Below are 15,793 nucleotides of genomic sequence, written 5' to 3' on the forward strand. Positions count from 1 at the left end.
CTCTGAAAGAATATAAGGCTTGGTAGGTTCCTTGGAAGAGGACAACCAGTCTGATCTCAGGAAAACTCCAAGGATGGAGGTGTCTGGCCAAATAGCCTCAGGCTCTGGGTTTTATTTGGGAGGATGCGGCTCACCACCCCAGAATACTCGGTCTTTTTAAAACTGTGTAATGAGTATTGATTAGCCATTGTCTGGAGTACACTGGAAGCAGCAGGGACTATGTAAATGTTAGCTTACTTTGGATGCACATCAGTAGGGAAGCCCCAATAGCTCTTCTGAGTCCCTGGGGATTTTTTTTTCCTCTCCTTTAGAAGATGCTCCTTCAGTCAAGGAGTTAACTTCACGCTGAATGTACTTGAAAATTCAGTTCCCGGTACATTTTGTTCTTCAAAAGAGAACGCCATCCATCTGTGTTACTTTGCTTTCAACTCATCACAGAATGTCAGATATGAGATAAGAGCCGAGAGACTGATGAATGCGCGTCCCAGCCTGACAGGGCAGGTCAATGTCAGGGAAATCAACGTTTTCCTCTTTTTTTCTTTTTTTTTCCTTTTTTTTTTTTTTTTCTTCTTTGTTTTTATTTTTGCTACAACCGATTTGCCACTATTTACTATAGAGAATCACTTCTCTGGAAGCCCAACTGGTTTAAAGCAGTATCAACTGGAGAATTTAGATTTAATTGCTTGCTATTTCCGTCTCCATTTTATACAGTCTTTTAAGCTGACCGCTGTGGTGGGCACTATAGAGATCTCTGCAGAGAGGTAATCCCTCCCCTGACACGGCCTGGAGCCAATGAAGGGAGAGATTTGGGGGAGCAAGAGCAGAAGACAGAGTGTCTTTGTGATCATGCAGGTCAGTGGCAGGGCTAGAACGGGACACTGGTGACCTGATTTCCTGTCCTGGTTGTGCTCTCTCTACAGACAGTGCTTTACTGTTTTCCCTGGATTGCAGCAAACTGGATCGTAAGCGAGTGGAGTTGCAGCCAGGACCAGCTGCCTCCTGGATTTGCATACCTGCTGTTGTGAGATCTACCTGCTTATTCATGCATGCACCGCTTTTACACATCCTAATTACCATTAACTAAGCAGGAACTCAGGCAGGGTGCAAAACAGATGTCTGTGTCTCTTCAGAGTGATGGGGACAGCAGCACACAGCTAAATGGGCTCTCAGAATGAAGGCAATCTAAGGGTTTGATTGGTAATTCTTTTTTCCCTCTAGTTCTACATTTTACTTTCTTTTTGTTTGACCTGATAGATTCATAAATTTGGCTTAATGGCCCATACATAAGTATTCCTGGTAGGAGTTTAGGTTTTTTACTTTCTTTTGTGTTTAAAAATAGAAATAAAAATAATATAATAGTTTTCTGAACAGCAATGACCTGAAGTAAATTATTTTTTTCAAATTGACAACCTTAACTGAGTCCCTATCTGTAAGTATATACTATAACAATATAACTATTTGATAAGCTGTGCTTAGAACTGCCTGAAAAGCCTGTTTCAAGTGGATAATTGTTTCCTTCTTCTAACGTTGACAATATCCATGCAACTGAGTAAAGAGAGATGTATGATTTATATGAGCAGGGGATGTCAAGAAAAGGCATAATTTTCTACTGTCAATACCAAGAAGCATCAAAAAGAGTGAGACGCAGAAAATCAAGTGGATGAAACCTTACAGAAAGAGAGAGAGAGAGAGAAAAATTAAATTATAAAGAGGAAAAGGAATAATATTTAGTGATAGATGGGACAAGCTATGGGTAGAAAAACTGAGAAGAAGTGGAAAATAAAAGTTGATCATGAGGTAGAGAGAAGGAGCAGGGTCTTCAGTGGTAGAGAACACAGACCTCTGCACTATGACCTTGTAACCCAAACACAACTGTCCAAAAATCTAATCAAGCAGGAAAAATATCTGTGTCTTCTATCACCAGCAGGAAACCTATAATGCATCACTGAAAGGTCAAAGGATTTTAAGACTCAGAAATTGTGTTTGCTGCCTCTTTCTTCCAGTGTGAACTCCTGCAAAGAGCTTGGTTACTCTTCTTTTCACCTCCTATCAGGTAGTTGCAGGCAGTGATAAGGCCTGCCCTGGGCAGCTCCCTTGCCCTCTGCCCACACACCACATTCGCTGGTCCCCTGGCCAGCTTGGTGACCCTTCTCTGGACTTGCTCCAGTGTTTCAACCCACCAGGCCTCCCAGGTCTTCTGAGAAGCTGCCTCCTGGCTTATCTCCCAGAGCCTGTGCTGCTCAGGGAGATTATCCCCACAGCCTTTCTTTGCACATCCCAAGGCTGCTCCCAGATAATTTTCCCCAGTCCCTCTGATGAAAGCTCTGCTCTCCAAGACATTAACCACTACCCACATTTCAATACCATTTGAAAACCTTTGCATATGCAGCATAACCTATAAAAATGCGAACAATTTTACTCAAATATATTCATGGGACTGTTTTAAGACTGAGTGTAATTCAGTAGGCAAAATTAATGGAAGCATTCTGAGCAAATGCAAAAAAAACCCCCAAATTAACACCCCATTCAGATTCTGCCTGAAGGACAGACCTGGGATTTTTTGGTGGGATTGAATGTGATGAAAATTAAGATTTAGCAACTTGCCAAGAAATTTGTGATTGCAGTTTGAAGTCAATGGCCCTCACCTGCTGGCTAACCATGTGCCCTGAAAGGTGCTCAAACAGACATACAGCATTTTATTTCAGAATGTGAAATATGTAAGTGCTAAATAAAATTTTTAATCTAACACTTGTATGTTGTCTCTTATCCAGACTATTGATCCATTTTATAATTATTAAACTGAACTGCAGGCTGTGCCCAGAGCATAACTTCATTTAGCACGGAGATGAAACATGGCTTCTGTCAGCAGCATACAGAAATTCAGCACATCAGTGCTAGGATGTGGGGGAGGAAGAAGTGAGCAGTTACTGATGAGGTGGTTCAGTGGACAAAAAGCAACAGCCTGAGCTGAAGTATAATCACAGCAACTGAAAAATAGCTCCCTTCACAAACAGCCAGCTTCAGCTCTGCAACTCGACTACAAATAGTCACAACTGAGCTTTTAATGCAATTTTCCTGGCTATTGGAATTTCTTATAAGATTTACCTAGTTTTGGAAAATTCATCATGTTGCAAAATGAACGCAAAATGAATGCAAAATGAATGCATGAAAACCCATTTTAATATCTGAAAAGCAAGAGTACAAACCTTAGGTGCTATTGCAGTTTTTTAATAAGGCCTGTGAAACCACTGTTACACATGGTTCATCCCACTGTCCATGGGACAGAAGAAGAAACACTTGGGGATAAAATATATTGTACTTCACAATTTATTAAATTTGAATGTATGCTTTTGGGTAGGAAAGGAGGCATTGCTGATCTTGAAATATTTGCAACAGGTAACCCTCCACATCTCCCATGAAAAACTGAGATATATCCACTCCATTACAGCAGACAACAGTTTTTAAAACTAAAAGTGAAAGCTGATATAATTAAGCTGCACTAAGTGATGATAGAATTCTCCTGCAGAAACAGCTTCTATTATTTTGATAATATCTGTTACTTCCCATTTCTGAGCAAAATGAATCTTATTAGGCTCTCCTTCCCGCCCCAGCTTTGCCCTTTCCTTCTGGCTGAAGTAGCCAGTGGACATTAAAGACCAACCACACAGTCAAACCTCCTTTAAACTTCTGTTAACAGGGGTATTAAAAAGACATTCCTAAATATCAGCTGAAAACCACTAGGTAATAAACTCTCTACTTAAAAGGTGGGTAGGTGTAAATTCCACATGTAGGGCTTTTCATCTGGGAAGCCAGTTGCTTGGAGATCAGATGTTTTAAATGAATTGCAGAGCTGATGTCACTTGTCAGTCGATGGAGGCTGACACTATTTGGAGGATCAAATACTTACATTTGAGGATGTAAAGCAAATAGATAAGTCTGATCCTGCCAGGCTAACACCAGAGAGATGCTCGTTCACTATGCAAAGCTCTGAAGAAATCAGTGATACTCACTTGACTGTTTCTTCTTCATGAGCAGGGTCCAGTCTGGACATTTTGGAGTAGAGAACATTAAAGGTTTTAAATGTTTATGGCAGGATTTTTTAACAGTGCTAGAGCTAGCCTAATTCTGGTCTTACTAGAAATTGATAAAAATATTATCTCTTGTGCTAGCCACAGGTTTGCTTGGCCGAAGATGGTCTAATTGTCTAATAACAATTAGACATCCAATTTACACTTCATTTTTAATGATTGTAGTAAGGGTTTTGGGTTCCCTCTCTTAGGACTGGACTAAGAAATGGTCCTTGTTCTCTTACTGCCTTCCTTCTGTCTAGGAATTTTAAGTGGCTATGCATCTGCATTCTTTGGCATATTGACCTCAAAAAACCCCAAATAAATGGATTTGTTGACCAGCTTGCTTATTTAGAAGTATTATTTGTTTCAGTTGAGGTTAGACCCAGACTAAACATTCTTCCACAAGTAGGAAGGAAGCTTCAAAGCCTAAAAATTAAAAAAAAATTCTTCTATCCAAATTGAGGCAAAACCTTAAAAAGGAGAGAATCATTGTCTGGTGGTTAATGTGACTCTGGATAACAAATGTGGTGGATCCTTTCCTTCCTTTATTGCTGGCTTGGGTGTAAACAGAGGTGTTCAACACTGTTTTTCAGAAGTGTTGAACACCTGCTGCGTCTGCTGAAGTTAGTGAGACCTGCAGCTGCTTGCCCACATTTTATATGTGGCGATTGACTCCTCGTCCAGGATGGCCACAGCCACCTCCACAGCCAGCAGGCAGCTTTGCAGCCAATACTTGGGAAACCTCTTGTAAAGTAGGAAGTGAAGTGACTTTAAAAGCTTTTGGGAGATGTATTTTTTTTTTCACCTTACAAGCTGCAAGATGAGGCTGTATCATCTAAGTGCTCTACAAGGATATTACTGAGTTGCTTCTTGTAAAAAATAAGCCTAGACTTCTGTCCTAATTATAAAGGAGGCTGACTGTGATGGGATTAGTGTTATTTAAACACATCTATCCATGTTTACTCTGTTTCAGCCTGCATTTTTCCCAGCTAACATAATTTTTTTGCTCACTGTCTGTTTCTCCTACCAAAATTACACTCTGGTTGGAAATACATTCTAATACAGAAAAAAAGATTAGATCAGTTGTAAATTACTGTACACAAAAATGCATTTTTTCACCATACATAATTGTGGCATATTGTCTGGATTTCTTATTTTAAAAATTTAAAAATTTTCTATGCCATGGGTAGTTTGATTTTTTTCAAATGGAAATTTTTTTTCTCCTTTTATGCATCTATGTTCCTGTAATGGATTCAAAAATATGAGCAGGGAACATTTAATTTTAAAGGAGATGAAAATTGAGATGTTAGCCTTTGTACTGCAGAATAGATTATTGAAATTAAAATCGAAACTACTGGTCAAGAAGAAAATGCCTTATCCTTTTTTGTCAGTTCATATTTCATTGGTATTAGCCTTGTATCTCACTTTCCTTCAATGTTGTGACATTATTAATGAACAAAAAGGAAATTCCTAAAATTTGCAGGAGGCAGAATAAAATAAAGATTGCAAAACTTCTTTTTTTTTTTTTTTTCTTTTGCTGTGAATTTACTGTCTAGGAAGAGGCCACCTGAAATTCTAGACTTTCTTAGCACTTTAATGAGAGCACCCAATTGTGATAGGGTATAGAAAAATAAACCTGGTATCCAGCCTGTAGCCTTGCCTTCCTCTGTATGATACCTTTTTAAAGTGTTATAACACTGAGAACTGTTGATTTTTGCCAGTTATAATTGTCTCTACTTTGCAAGATAATTTCCTAAGTGAGAATTGTCATACTTGTGGGTGCAAATGTCCAAATCTAACTAATCCAAGAACTACATACCAAGCTACATACCATGAGACTCTGACTTAAGCAGGCTGTGGATCACACCAGAATCATGGAGAGATATTACACAGCTTCCCAATTCAGCCAAAACTGAGGCACACTTCATTTGAGTTTGTTTAGGGAACCTGGTGGCTGTGGCTAGAAATGGGTGATGAGTTTTCCAAACAGAACCTCTGTCTGCATCTCCAACAGCAGAGCAAACAGGGCCACAGCCCCTTCTTTGACTCTGAAAATGTGTTGTGGCAACTCTTGCTTTAGTCTGGGGAAACCCTTTGCCCACCCCTGTGCCCTTGGTGGCCTCTCCGGGACCACAGTCAGGCAGTGTTTGGGACATAAATAGGTGTGTCCAAGCTAAAACAGTGTCAGGGAGCACGATGGTCATAAAAAGGATGCACAACAACTGCAAGGCATTAGCCCCATATTATCTATTAATATAGAAAAGCCTGTAATTTTTTCTTGCTTGTGTAACAGTTTACAAGAGCATAAGCTTATAAAATCCAGTGATTTTTCATGCAACAAGAGCAGTCATCTACATACTCTCATATCCTGCCTTGGTTGCTCTAAACATTTACTCATAAGATATAATAAAAGATATAGCTATTGCTATAATTTACATTCCTCTTCCCTGCCTAATCTCATCTGAATCCCAATATATAAAAGAACACAGAGATGAAATCAGAATGTGTTCATCTGCCATTCACAGCAAAAATCTGTACAAAATCTTGGACATGCACAAAATCTCTTCCTCCCTTGGTGTCTGAGCAACACTTTCTATGATTTACCCAGAAATTAACTGGTGAAGTACATTATTTACAGTCAGCAAACAAGTGACTTGTTGAAGTTTTTGCTTCTAAATTTGACTGCATTAAATTACCATTTTGTTCCAAAATGAAAATTGCTGTGCAGAACAGTTTTTATATGTGCTCACTATGAGTATTTTTAATATCTTTTTATATTACAAGTACATACATTATGTACATGTAGACATGTATATGTACGTATATACAGACATATATTTGGAAGCTTCTTTTTCTTTTCACACCCTGACAAAAGTTCCTCCTCTTCCAGCACCACCCCCTGATATTTTTCTATTTGTAGTCTTTTAATTGCTGTGTTAACAGGAAAAGCAGAAAAAAGACTGACATGAAATAAGAGCAGGGGACCTGACAAATGGAAAAAACACTATAAACAGAAATATGGGCAGGAAAAAGGAAAAAGAGTGGGACAGAGCAAGTTCCCTATTTATGCAAAATTAGAGCTTGTGTCTAACTTATGGCATTGTGATCATTGTCTTGGTACTCAGTGAAACCATTCAGATCACTGAAGTCACAGGAAATACCTGTCCTTCATATTTCTGCATTTTAGTTTTTAGTAGACATCTCTGCTTCTTAGGACTGTTTCAGCTCATTTTCCTTAAAGAAGGACCAAAGAAGAGCTCAGAAAATGATGGGGTAACCATAAAACAGAAAGCAATTGTGTCTGTGGGAGTTGTGCCCTGAGTCCTTGTGGGAGGTAGATGTCATGATAGTCAAACTATCTCAGTCCAGGCTGAAATGCAAAAATCCTTTACTTTTTGGTACTTTTTCAGAATAAAATCAGTAAGTGTCCCATAAGCTGCCTCCTCACGTTTTGATAACAAACTCATAAAAACTCACTAAAGCTTTCCAGTGACTATGCTGAGTATTGGATTGGTTTTTTTCTGTGTGGTTGTAGTGAGGATTTCACAAAAAGAAGTGGCATGTTCCAGAAAATCTCAGCATGTTTTGGCTCTGTGCCATTCAGAGGCATTCCCTGCCTTTATTTGGAGTGGATTATGGAGCACACAGAGATCGTTACACAGGAGGAAACTCTAAAATAAATCCTGCTTTGATTTTCCCTCTAGGCTGACACGTTCTCACCTTCTTTTCATTATATATTACATTTTGCTTCCATTATGTGCCAACACAAAGTCATGGCTGGGAGCTGAGCTGCTCAACAGCTGCAGAGCTCAGGAGTTTTGGACAGTTTTCCTGGCTCTCCTAATGCTTTGTCGTGTGATTTGGGGAAAGGTCCTCCTTGCCTCCACTTAACCATTTTCCCCACAGTAATAGAGAACATTAGTCATCACTGTAAGCTGTACTGAAGTCTAGAGATAAAAAGTGCTTGTTATTAATGATATGAATTTATAAGTTATACATTTTCACTTGAACTGTGTAACATATAACACTGTTGCATTGAGTCAGGCTGGAAAAGGGTTTTTTTTGGCAGAAGAACAGATTCCAAGAAGTAGAAAATTTTACAGAAGTAGCTTCTAGTCTTCTCTAACACATATATAATCTGTATATTACTTTGAATTAAATTTCTATGTAAAACATTTATCTGGACCCAAAGCTTATACACTGCATATTTGATTTCTTAAATCTTTCTTTTTAATGACATTTTCTTATTTTTTAATGGGACTTTGATCTTGTTTACAATTACAAATTTCCTTTTTGATTTCCTTTTTTGATGTTTTAAAGTAGCAAATAGAGCTACAAACTGCACAGGAATGCATTGCAGTTCTTTCCTCCTTTCACGTGTTGAAAACCAAAATGATCCTGTTGCATTCTCATGAGAAGGGAAATCCACAGAGCCACAACACTCACAAAATCCAAACAAACCATCTTTGACTTTCACAATTAAGATGCAGATAAGGGACTACCTCAGCAGCAGTGAGCATGGATCACATATTCACTGCTGTAGTGCCATCACCTTCAGTTACCCAGAAATCAGGGCTTGACAGCGTAAATTTAGGGTTTGTCTCAGCAACCAATAAATTCTAGATCTGTACATTGTTTTGTAAAATGGTTAATTTTCTTTTTCCTCTCTCACCACTTTTACCCCCAGTGCAACACTCAATGTAGATGCGCAGCCTTAATTGGTTTAGTTGCAAGAAGATAATCTTTTTTTCTCCCTTTCTTGCTGTTGCCTGTTAGCTTAAAGGCTTTTTAGCTGAAGGTTGATAATTATCACTGAGAAGAAACTAGCACATCAGGAGTTCATTTTCTATCTTAGCACTTCTGGTGCTCCTTTGAACTCCTCGCACCAAACCCGTGTTCCCACTCTGTCACTTTCCTCCCTCCATCATAAAAAGGTCTCGGCAGCCGGCGGCTCCAGCCTTTGCTGGTGGGCAGAGGGCATTGCTTCTCCCCAGCGCTCCTCCAGCATGGACAAATTGCACGAGACTTTGATAAACATGGAAGATGCTTTGGGTTCAGAGCACTCCGCCTGCTTATCATCCTGGGACTGGAAAAGCTCTGCTGGGTCTTTCGAGCTGCACCCCATCTCGCCCCCGCACAGCTTGTCCCCGACGCCCTCCTTCGAGTCCTACTCCTCGTCCCCTTGCCCGGCAGCAGCAGAGACCCCCTATGGCAGCGGCGGCAGCGGCCTGGTGGGATACAGCCTGGTGGAATTCCCCCCCGCCTACCTGCCCAGCCCCGGGCAGGCCCGGCTGCCCAAGGGCACCAAGGTGCGGATGTCTGCCCAGCGCAGGAGGAAGGCCAGCGAGAGGGAGAAGCTGCGGATGAGGACCTTGGCCGACGCGCTCCACACGCTGCGCAATTACCTGCCCCCCATCTACAGCCAGCGGGGCCAGCCCCTCACCAAAATACAGACCCTGAAGTACACCATCAAGTACATCAGCGAACTGACCGAGCTCCTCAACAGCGTCAAGCGGGTGTAGAGCCCGCTGGGAGCAGCCGCCGGGGCACGCTCAGGGTCTTTGCAAACAAAGAACCATCGAAATTTCTTCCTCGTTGTACAGTGGGGCAGGGTGTGAGAGAAGGACAGCGCAAGCGAAGGGGAGCCACCGCTGTACGTGGGACACAATGCTGGAAGGTGATGTAGGATTGCCTGAAAACCTGAGCTGCAGGTTGCTGAGACAGAAGCCTTGCTCTTTGCCTTTTTTTATTTTACTTTTTTTTTTTTAATAAGCTTTTGAGAAATATTAAACCTAGTCTGATACAAAAGTAAAAAAAAAAAAGCCAACTGATCTTCCTAGGATTTACATATCACTGTTCTGACTGATCTTATTTTATAAGGACAATAGCAAATCCATAGGTGTTAAACTGAATTTTAAAAAATGACAACTTTGTAAGAATACTAAGTGTATTGATTTGTAGGCACTTTAATAATAGGATAAGGAAGAACATGTATTTAGTTCAAGTATTGTCTATTTATCCATGTTTCCACTGTACCTAAAAATCAAGAAGTAATAGTGAGAACATCTTTGCATGTAAACAAATAAATATCAGTGTCATAGTCTGTATCCTGTATTATAAATATGATTGATAGATAAGTAAAATCTAGTGATGACTGCTAAATATTGCAAATGAAATATAAGCAAACTGACATTTTGTATAGATAAATTGCTGTTAACTCCTCTCTTTATTAATATATACAGAAGTATATAATTTTTCTGTATTTAATGTGTAAAAAACCCCTTCTTCAATGCTGATAAATGATGAAAGACATTTGTACATCAAATTTCTTGAACAAATAAGATTAGGTTGAGATATCCTACTCTCTGACATTAAATAAATTGATTCAGGTTTCACAAAGATACAAAGTTTTATTCTCAAGGTGTCCTGAAATCTAGGAGGGCTCTGGTAATCATGTCATTTTATTAATCATGTTATTTTATTTAGTCATCAGAGCAGCTGTGTCCTACAGCCAGTCCCAATCCTGTAACACACACAAAACATTTCCAAAAAAAGAACCAAAACAACTGAAGATGTAGTTTTGATCTTTAATTACTTTGACTTCCAGCTGATAGGCACCATACCACCAAAAGTATGTACTGCTTTGTAAATCTCATTGCCTGACTGATTCATAAGACTTGACCTATGAAGCAAACCAGAGAGGAGCAAACCTCAGTTGTGGGGAGCTAATTAAGTCATATTAACTTTTTCTGCTGGGGAAGATATAAGGCATAAAGACAGCAGCAGCTAGAAGGTAACAGATTTGTCTCCCCCCAGATCACCATGTCTGTGTGGAGTAGATGGTTTAAGTTTATGTATAAATCCTGTAGCAGAGCATTGCAAAGCTAAAACTTTATTGAATCATCTTTTTTTTTTTCTTTCCCTCTGTTTGTTGGAAAAAAATACAATCATCTTTGTACATTTTTTCTTCCAAGGATCAGCCTAAGCTGATTCAGTGCTCCTCTCCCCTGGTATACGCATATTGGGGCAATCAGTGCTGGATTTCATTCTATCCCAAAAAAGCAACTACCCTCAAATTTATGCAACTAGCACTGTCACTCAGATGTAACTACATTTAAGCCTATCCTATATGCTTCTGTTTGTACTTAACCCATGTTAGATTTGTTACAGGCTTTAGTGTTTCAGCAAGAATAGAAGCAGAAAAATCTTTTAAAGACCTATAAAACTGTCAAATTCAAGACATGAGGTGGCAACACTAATGGCAGCAGAGCATTCTTCAGTGTAAGTCTGTGCAGCTGATCCAGATTTGAGCAGATTTGCCACATAGGGAAGGTCAATCTGGATCTATTTTGCAAAGGATTGATGCAATACCTATGGGACTTTGCATAGAAACATAACTGACAGCTTGATCTTGCATTCTTTCTCAAAGACCCAAAAGTCTATTTGTGGGAAGACTTTTAACCTTGTGCTTTAAAGGTTCCACACCTGAAACTACAGGTAGAGACTATGTTCTCCAGCTATGGAAGCCCATAGCATCATGAGTAAAACAGAGAAACAAGGAGTTTAAAGGATCTGCTTTCATTGTTACTTTATTTATGACCTTGGCTGGTCATCCAGCATTGCTGCCTCAGTTTACCCATCTGCAAACAAAAACTGATAACTGAACTTCTGCTGCCAAAGCTGAGTGATGCTGTATGGAGAAAGTGGCCCAGGAGGAGGTACCCTGCACCTTTGAGGAGTGGCTCAGTCAGAATTTCCCATCACCCCCATAAAAGAGGGAGGTAAAGACTCTGAACGAGCTAGGCTGTAACTTTTTAGGTGCCAGGGGAGTTCCTCTGTCTCCTTGCAAGTCCAAGGTGGAGCTCTAGGTAATCACCAAGGCAAGGCTGTGAGTCTCAGAAGAGCATTGTACTGCCTTTGTGTCAGTGAACCAGACCTTGGCTGTGCCTACTCCCTGGCCCCAACATTCCAGGGGCCACTGCCCCAGGCTCCAGAAAGACAGGGCTACCTCAAAGCTGCACTAAATCACTATGCCACAGTAGGGCCAAAGCCCACATCCACAATGCAGATAGTTTATTAGAATAGGTTGTACTCATACACCATTTGTTTGATCCCCTTTCAGGAGATCTCTCCTTTCACTTGTGTGGGGGGTGGGAGCAACTTAGGTGTGGGAATAGGAGGAAGAAGTAGGTTTAGTACCTGCCTGTGACTGAGGTTTCCCAGGATAAGTCAGGTTTATTCCTCCCCTCCCAGAAAGAAATGAATTCTTGCTCTGCCTAACATAAAACATCTCTATAAGCCCCACCTTTTGTAATTCTTCCTCCCACTTGGCATACATATTTTGCTGATCCAGAGAAAATAATCAGAACTACTGTATTCACAGTACAAAACAGCACAAGGCCTGCTGCTATTAGATGTTGGATTTCATTATTCTCAATAAAATTGAATACAGTTAAAGCTTCTCCTCTTTTTCCTTTAGGCCCAGGAGTTTAAGATATCCAAGCAACATGAAAGAGATCAAGCTCCCCACTTAGGGCTATGAAATCTAACATTCAGGACTGTAAGGTCCATAAAGCTGTAGTGAATACTGACAGCAACACCACAACAGTCTATAGAAGAGAGGCAAAAATTTGAACCTCAGTCTGAAAAAGTTGCACAAGTCACAGAAACAGAGACCATATCTCACATAAAAGCACCTTCTCTCAACACAATATATTAAAAGTAAACCCATAAATAAAGCTAAAACAGCTGAAAGGCTATGGCTGAAAAAATTAATTCCACTCTAAGGGATAGAGTTGTTTACCATTCTAAAAAGACACAGGAAAGGGAACCGGGGTTAGTCCTACACAATCAAATTAACTCTTCTGTGCCCAAGAGCTCACCCTTTTGCAGGTTAGCACATCACTGAAATTCCTTCTAAAGAAATTAGTTAATTGAAATAGATTTTACAACTTCAGGAAAAGCCTTGAGATACAGAAGCCTGGCAATTTGGTTGAACTACTACTCCTTCACTCTTGGTTTCCTGATGAGGTGATTACTTACCATCAATTGCTGCACATAAGTACATTTTTTTCCTTTTAAAGCAAGTATTTCTGGACTTAAAGACATACACTTTTCACTGAGCCAGAGAGAAACAGCCCAGAAGCAGGCTGAGAGCAAGAGAAATGAGCAAGTAGCGCCAAATCAGGTGAGATGACAGGACCCCACCAGCTGCTTCCTGAGCTGTTCTTCATGCTCAGAGTTGTGCCCTTGCCTCCTCTCTGGGTGAATTGCTGAGGGGGAACCAGGTGTAACCACAGAGTGCTAAAAGTTTCAGAAGCCAGGGAAAAGAGTGATTTCAGCCCCACGTCCACCCTAAATCTTTTATTATGGAAGGAAAAGGCAGGGCAGAGAAGGCAGTTACATATAATGGATTTTGTACCAGTTAACTCCTTTGGTGCCACGAGCCAGGCACTTGGTGCTGCTGGAGGGAGCAGTTGCTGGTACCAACTAGAATAGACTCTGGGTTTCTTTTTCTACCTCAGGGTCCAGAGGCTGTTCTGGGGCAGCTGGGCAGATATGATACTGCTCTATTTAGCAGGAGGCACAGAAATGCAAAGGAGGAGGCCTTGCAGGTAGGGCATTAGCCCAGGATTCAGGAGGCTTGACAGCCTCACACAGCACTATGGGCTTTCCACCTGAATCCAGGAGCATGACTACTTCTCTGCCTACTCTATACAAAGGATGCAGCAGTGTTGTCTGCCAGCAGCAGCAATACCTAGACATAGACCCTGAGGAGAGCAAGGAGGCCAAATCCCCTCTTGAGGGTAAGGATAAGTACCTTGGAGAGAATATTCCCCAGTGGTTAAAGGCTCACACATGGAAGAAACTCCTTAGGCAAGCCCCAGCTCTGTAATCCACAGAGCTCACACCCCCCCACCCCCAAAGCAGAGGGGAGCCTGGGGCCGCCCGCACACACACAGTGCTTTGAAATTCTATGCTGAGGAGCACCATGTAGGTGCCAAGAGGTTTTATGGTAACACATTTGGGCTGCACATAGGTGTGCTAGGGACAAAGAAATCCTCCTGCAAATGGGCTTCAGCCAGTCCCTTGGGAGAGCTGCTTATCTGGGAGCTGCCATATCCCCCTCTGACTAGGGAAGCCAGGAGCTATCCTTCCAACTCTGCCTAACAGTAGCTAAAAAATACCCCACAAGAACATAAATACACCCCCAGCTTTTAAGGAGCTAGTGTCTGACTGACTTTCTCTCTCATCAACTTATCTGTCATGCAACCACAAATCCTCTTATTGCCTTTAACAGGCAGGAAACCGGAAAGAGGATTCACAGATCCCAATAAAGCTGTCTGTTTCTAATGAGTTATAGAAGCTGGGTCCTTCTGAACCCCCTTCCCTGATCAAGCCCCTGACTTTTTGCTTCTTTATACACCAACATCAGCCCAGGCTTGCTCTCTTACAGTACTTGATGTCATGATAAGGAGAAAGACTCACCTTATTTATGATTTAAAGCATTCCTTTTCAAGCACATGGCCTTCTAACATTCTAGCTAACACTGTCTTTAGGTGTTTCTGGACTCACAGGCACAAATAAAAGCAGAAATGATATGGAAGTGGCTGTCTAAAGACTCAAATAGACTTGTGGCAGAAGCCAAGGCCTGAACTTCTTTAAGCTTTGCACATCATTAGAGCATTGTCAGAACATGTTTTGCTCTGGATTTAGGTGCATAGCATTTACTGAAGACAATGACATTTAAAAGAAAAAGCAAAGGAACATGCCAAGGAGAGAAAATTAATTGGGACAAAAAGTAAATGTCAGTTTTCTTAGTTTTTCAGTATTAATAGCAAATTGTTGCTGCTTTAAGTCACAAAAACAGTAGAGTTTTAAAATACTAGCTGTCATTGAATATAGACTATAGAAAAAAAAAAGATTTCTGCCTTTCTATCAGTGACCAGATATAATGAGGTTACTTATTAGCAGTGACTTAGTTATTTACATTTCAAATAAATGTTATCTGCAGTACATTTCTGTTATTGTTCCTATTTTCCTATAAAAACAAATCACACCAGACTTCTCTTTTCCCTTACACTTTTGTCATTCACCTGTTGAAATTGCAGAAGACATTAAGCATAAACAAAGAAGATTGATCTGCTTTCAACTTGTGTTAACAGGGATATAAAAATAACATCCCAAATACCAGGGGAAAAGCATGTGGCCATAAAATATCCACTTAAAAGGCAAAGAGGTGTTGATAAAACACTTGAAGATTTTTTTTTTCTTTTTTATATATATAACCAGGAAGGCAGTTCCTGATTTTTAGTATAAACAGACACCTCTGAGGTAGAGAGAGTACTACTGTCATGTCTTTAAAAGAATTTACTGATATTCAAATGGATTTTGTGTATCTCACAGGCTGCTGGAACATCTGACAAGAAGCTTTATATAAATCCTTGTCCAACCATGGAGGGAAGTGTCCTTGAATTTTCCCACATATCAGAAAGGTTAATAGATAAGATGATACCTCATCCTTCAAAATGGCACTAAACAAAGCTTTTAGAAGAGCTGAAGAGTAGAGCCCCAGTGAACCTGGACATCACCTTGCTTTTCTACAACTCTTAAAATTCCATCAACAGATAAAGCATCTCAAGGTGTTGACTAAGCTTATGAAAATAAATGAAGGTGTCTTAGACAAGATTGTGAATACCAAATTTCTATGCCTGATGATGTCC

The 15,793-nt window shown here is 40.4% G+C and overlaps 1 protein-coding gene across 1 annotated transcript; it reads left to right on the top strand.

Moving 5' to 3' along the window:
• The first annotated feature begins 9,076 nt into the window (after positions 1 to 9,076).
• MSGN1 (mesogenin 1) lies at positions 9,077 to 9,592 on the top strand. The gene has a single exon (XM_069008633.1). It carries the CDS (start codon positions 9,077 to 9,079, stop codon positions 9,590 to 9,592), a length of 516 nt encoding a protein of 171 aa, XP_068864734.1.
• The last annotated feature ends 6,201 nt before the right edge of the window (positions 9,593 to 15,793 follow it).

The sequence above is a fragment of the Aphelocoma coerulescens genome, chromosome 3 (genome assembly GCF_041296385.1).
Source record: "Aphelocoma coerulescens isolate FSJ_1873_10779 chromosome 3, UR_Acoe_1.0, whole genome shotgun sequence".
Taxonomy (NCBI): Eukaryota; Metazoa; Chordata; class Aves; order Passeriformes; family Corvidae; genus Aphelocoma; species Aphelocoma coerulescens.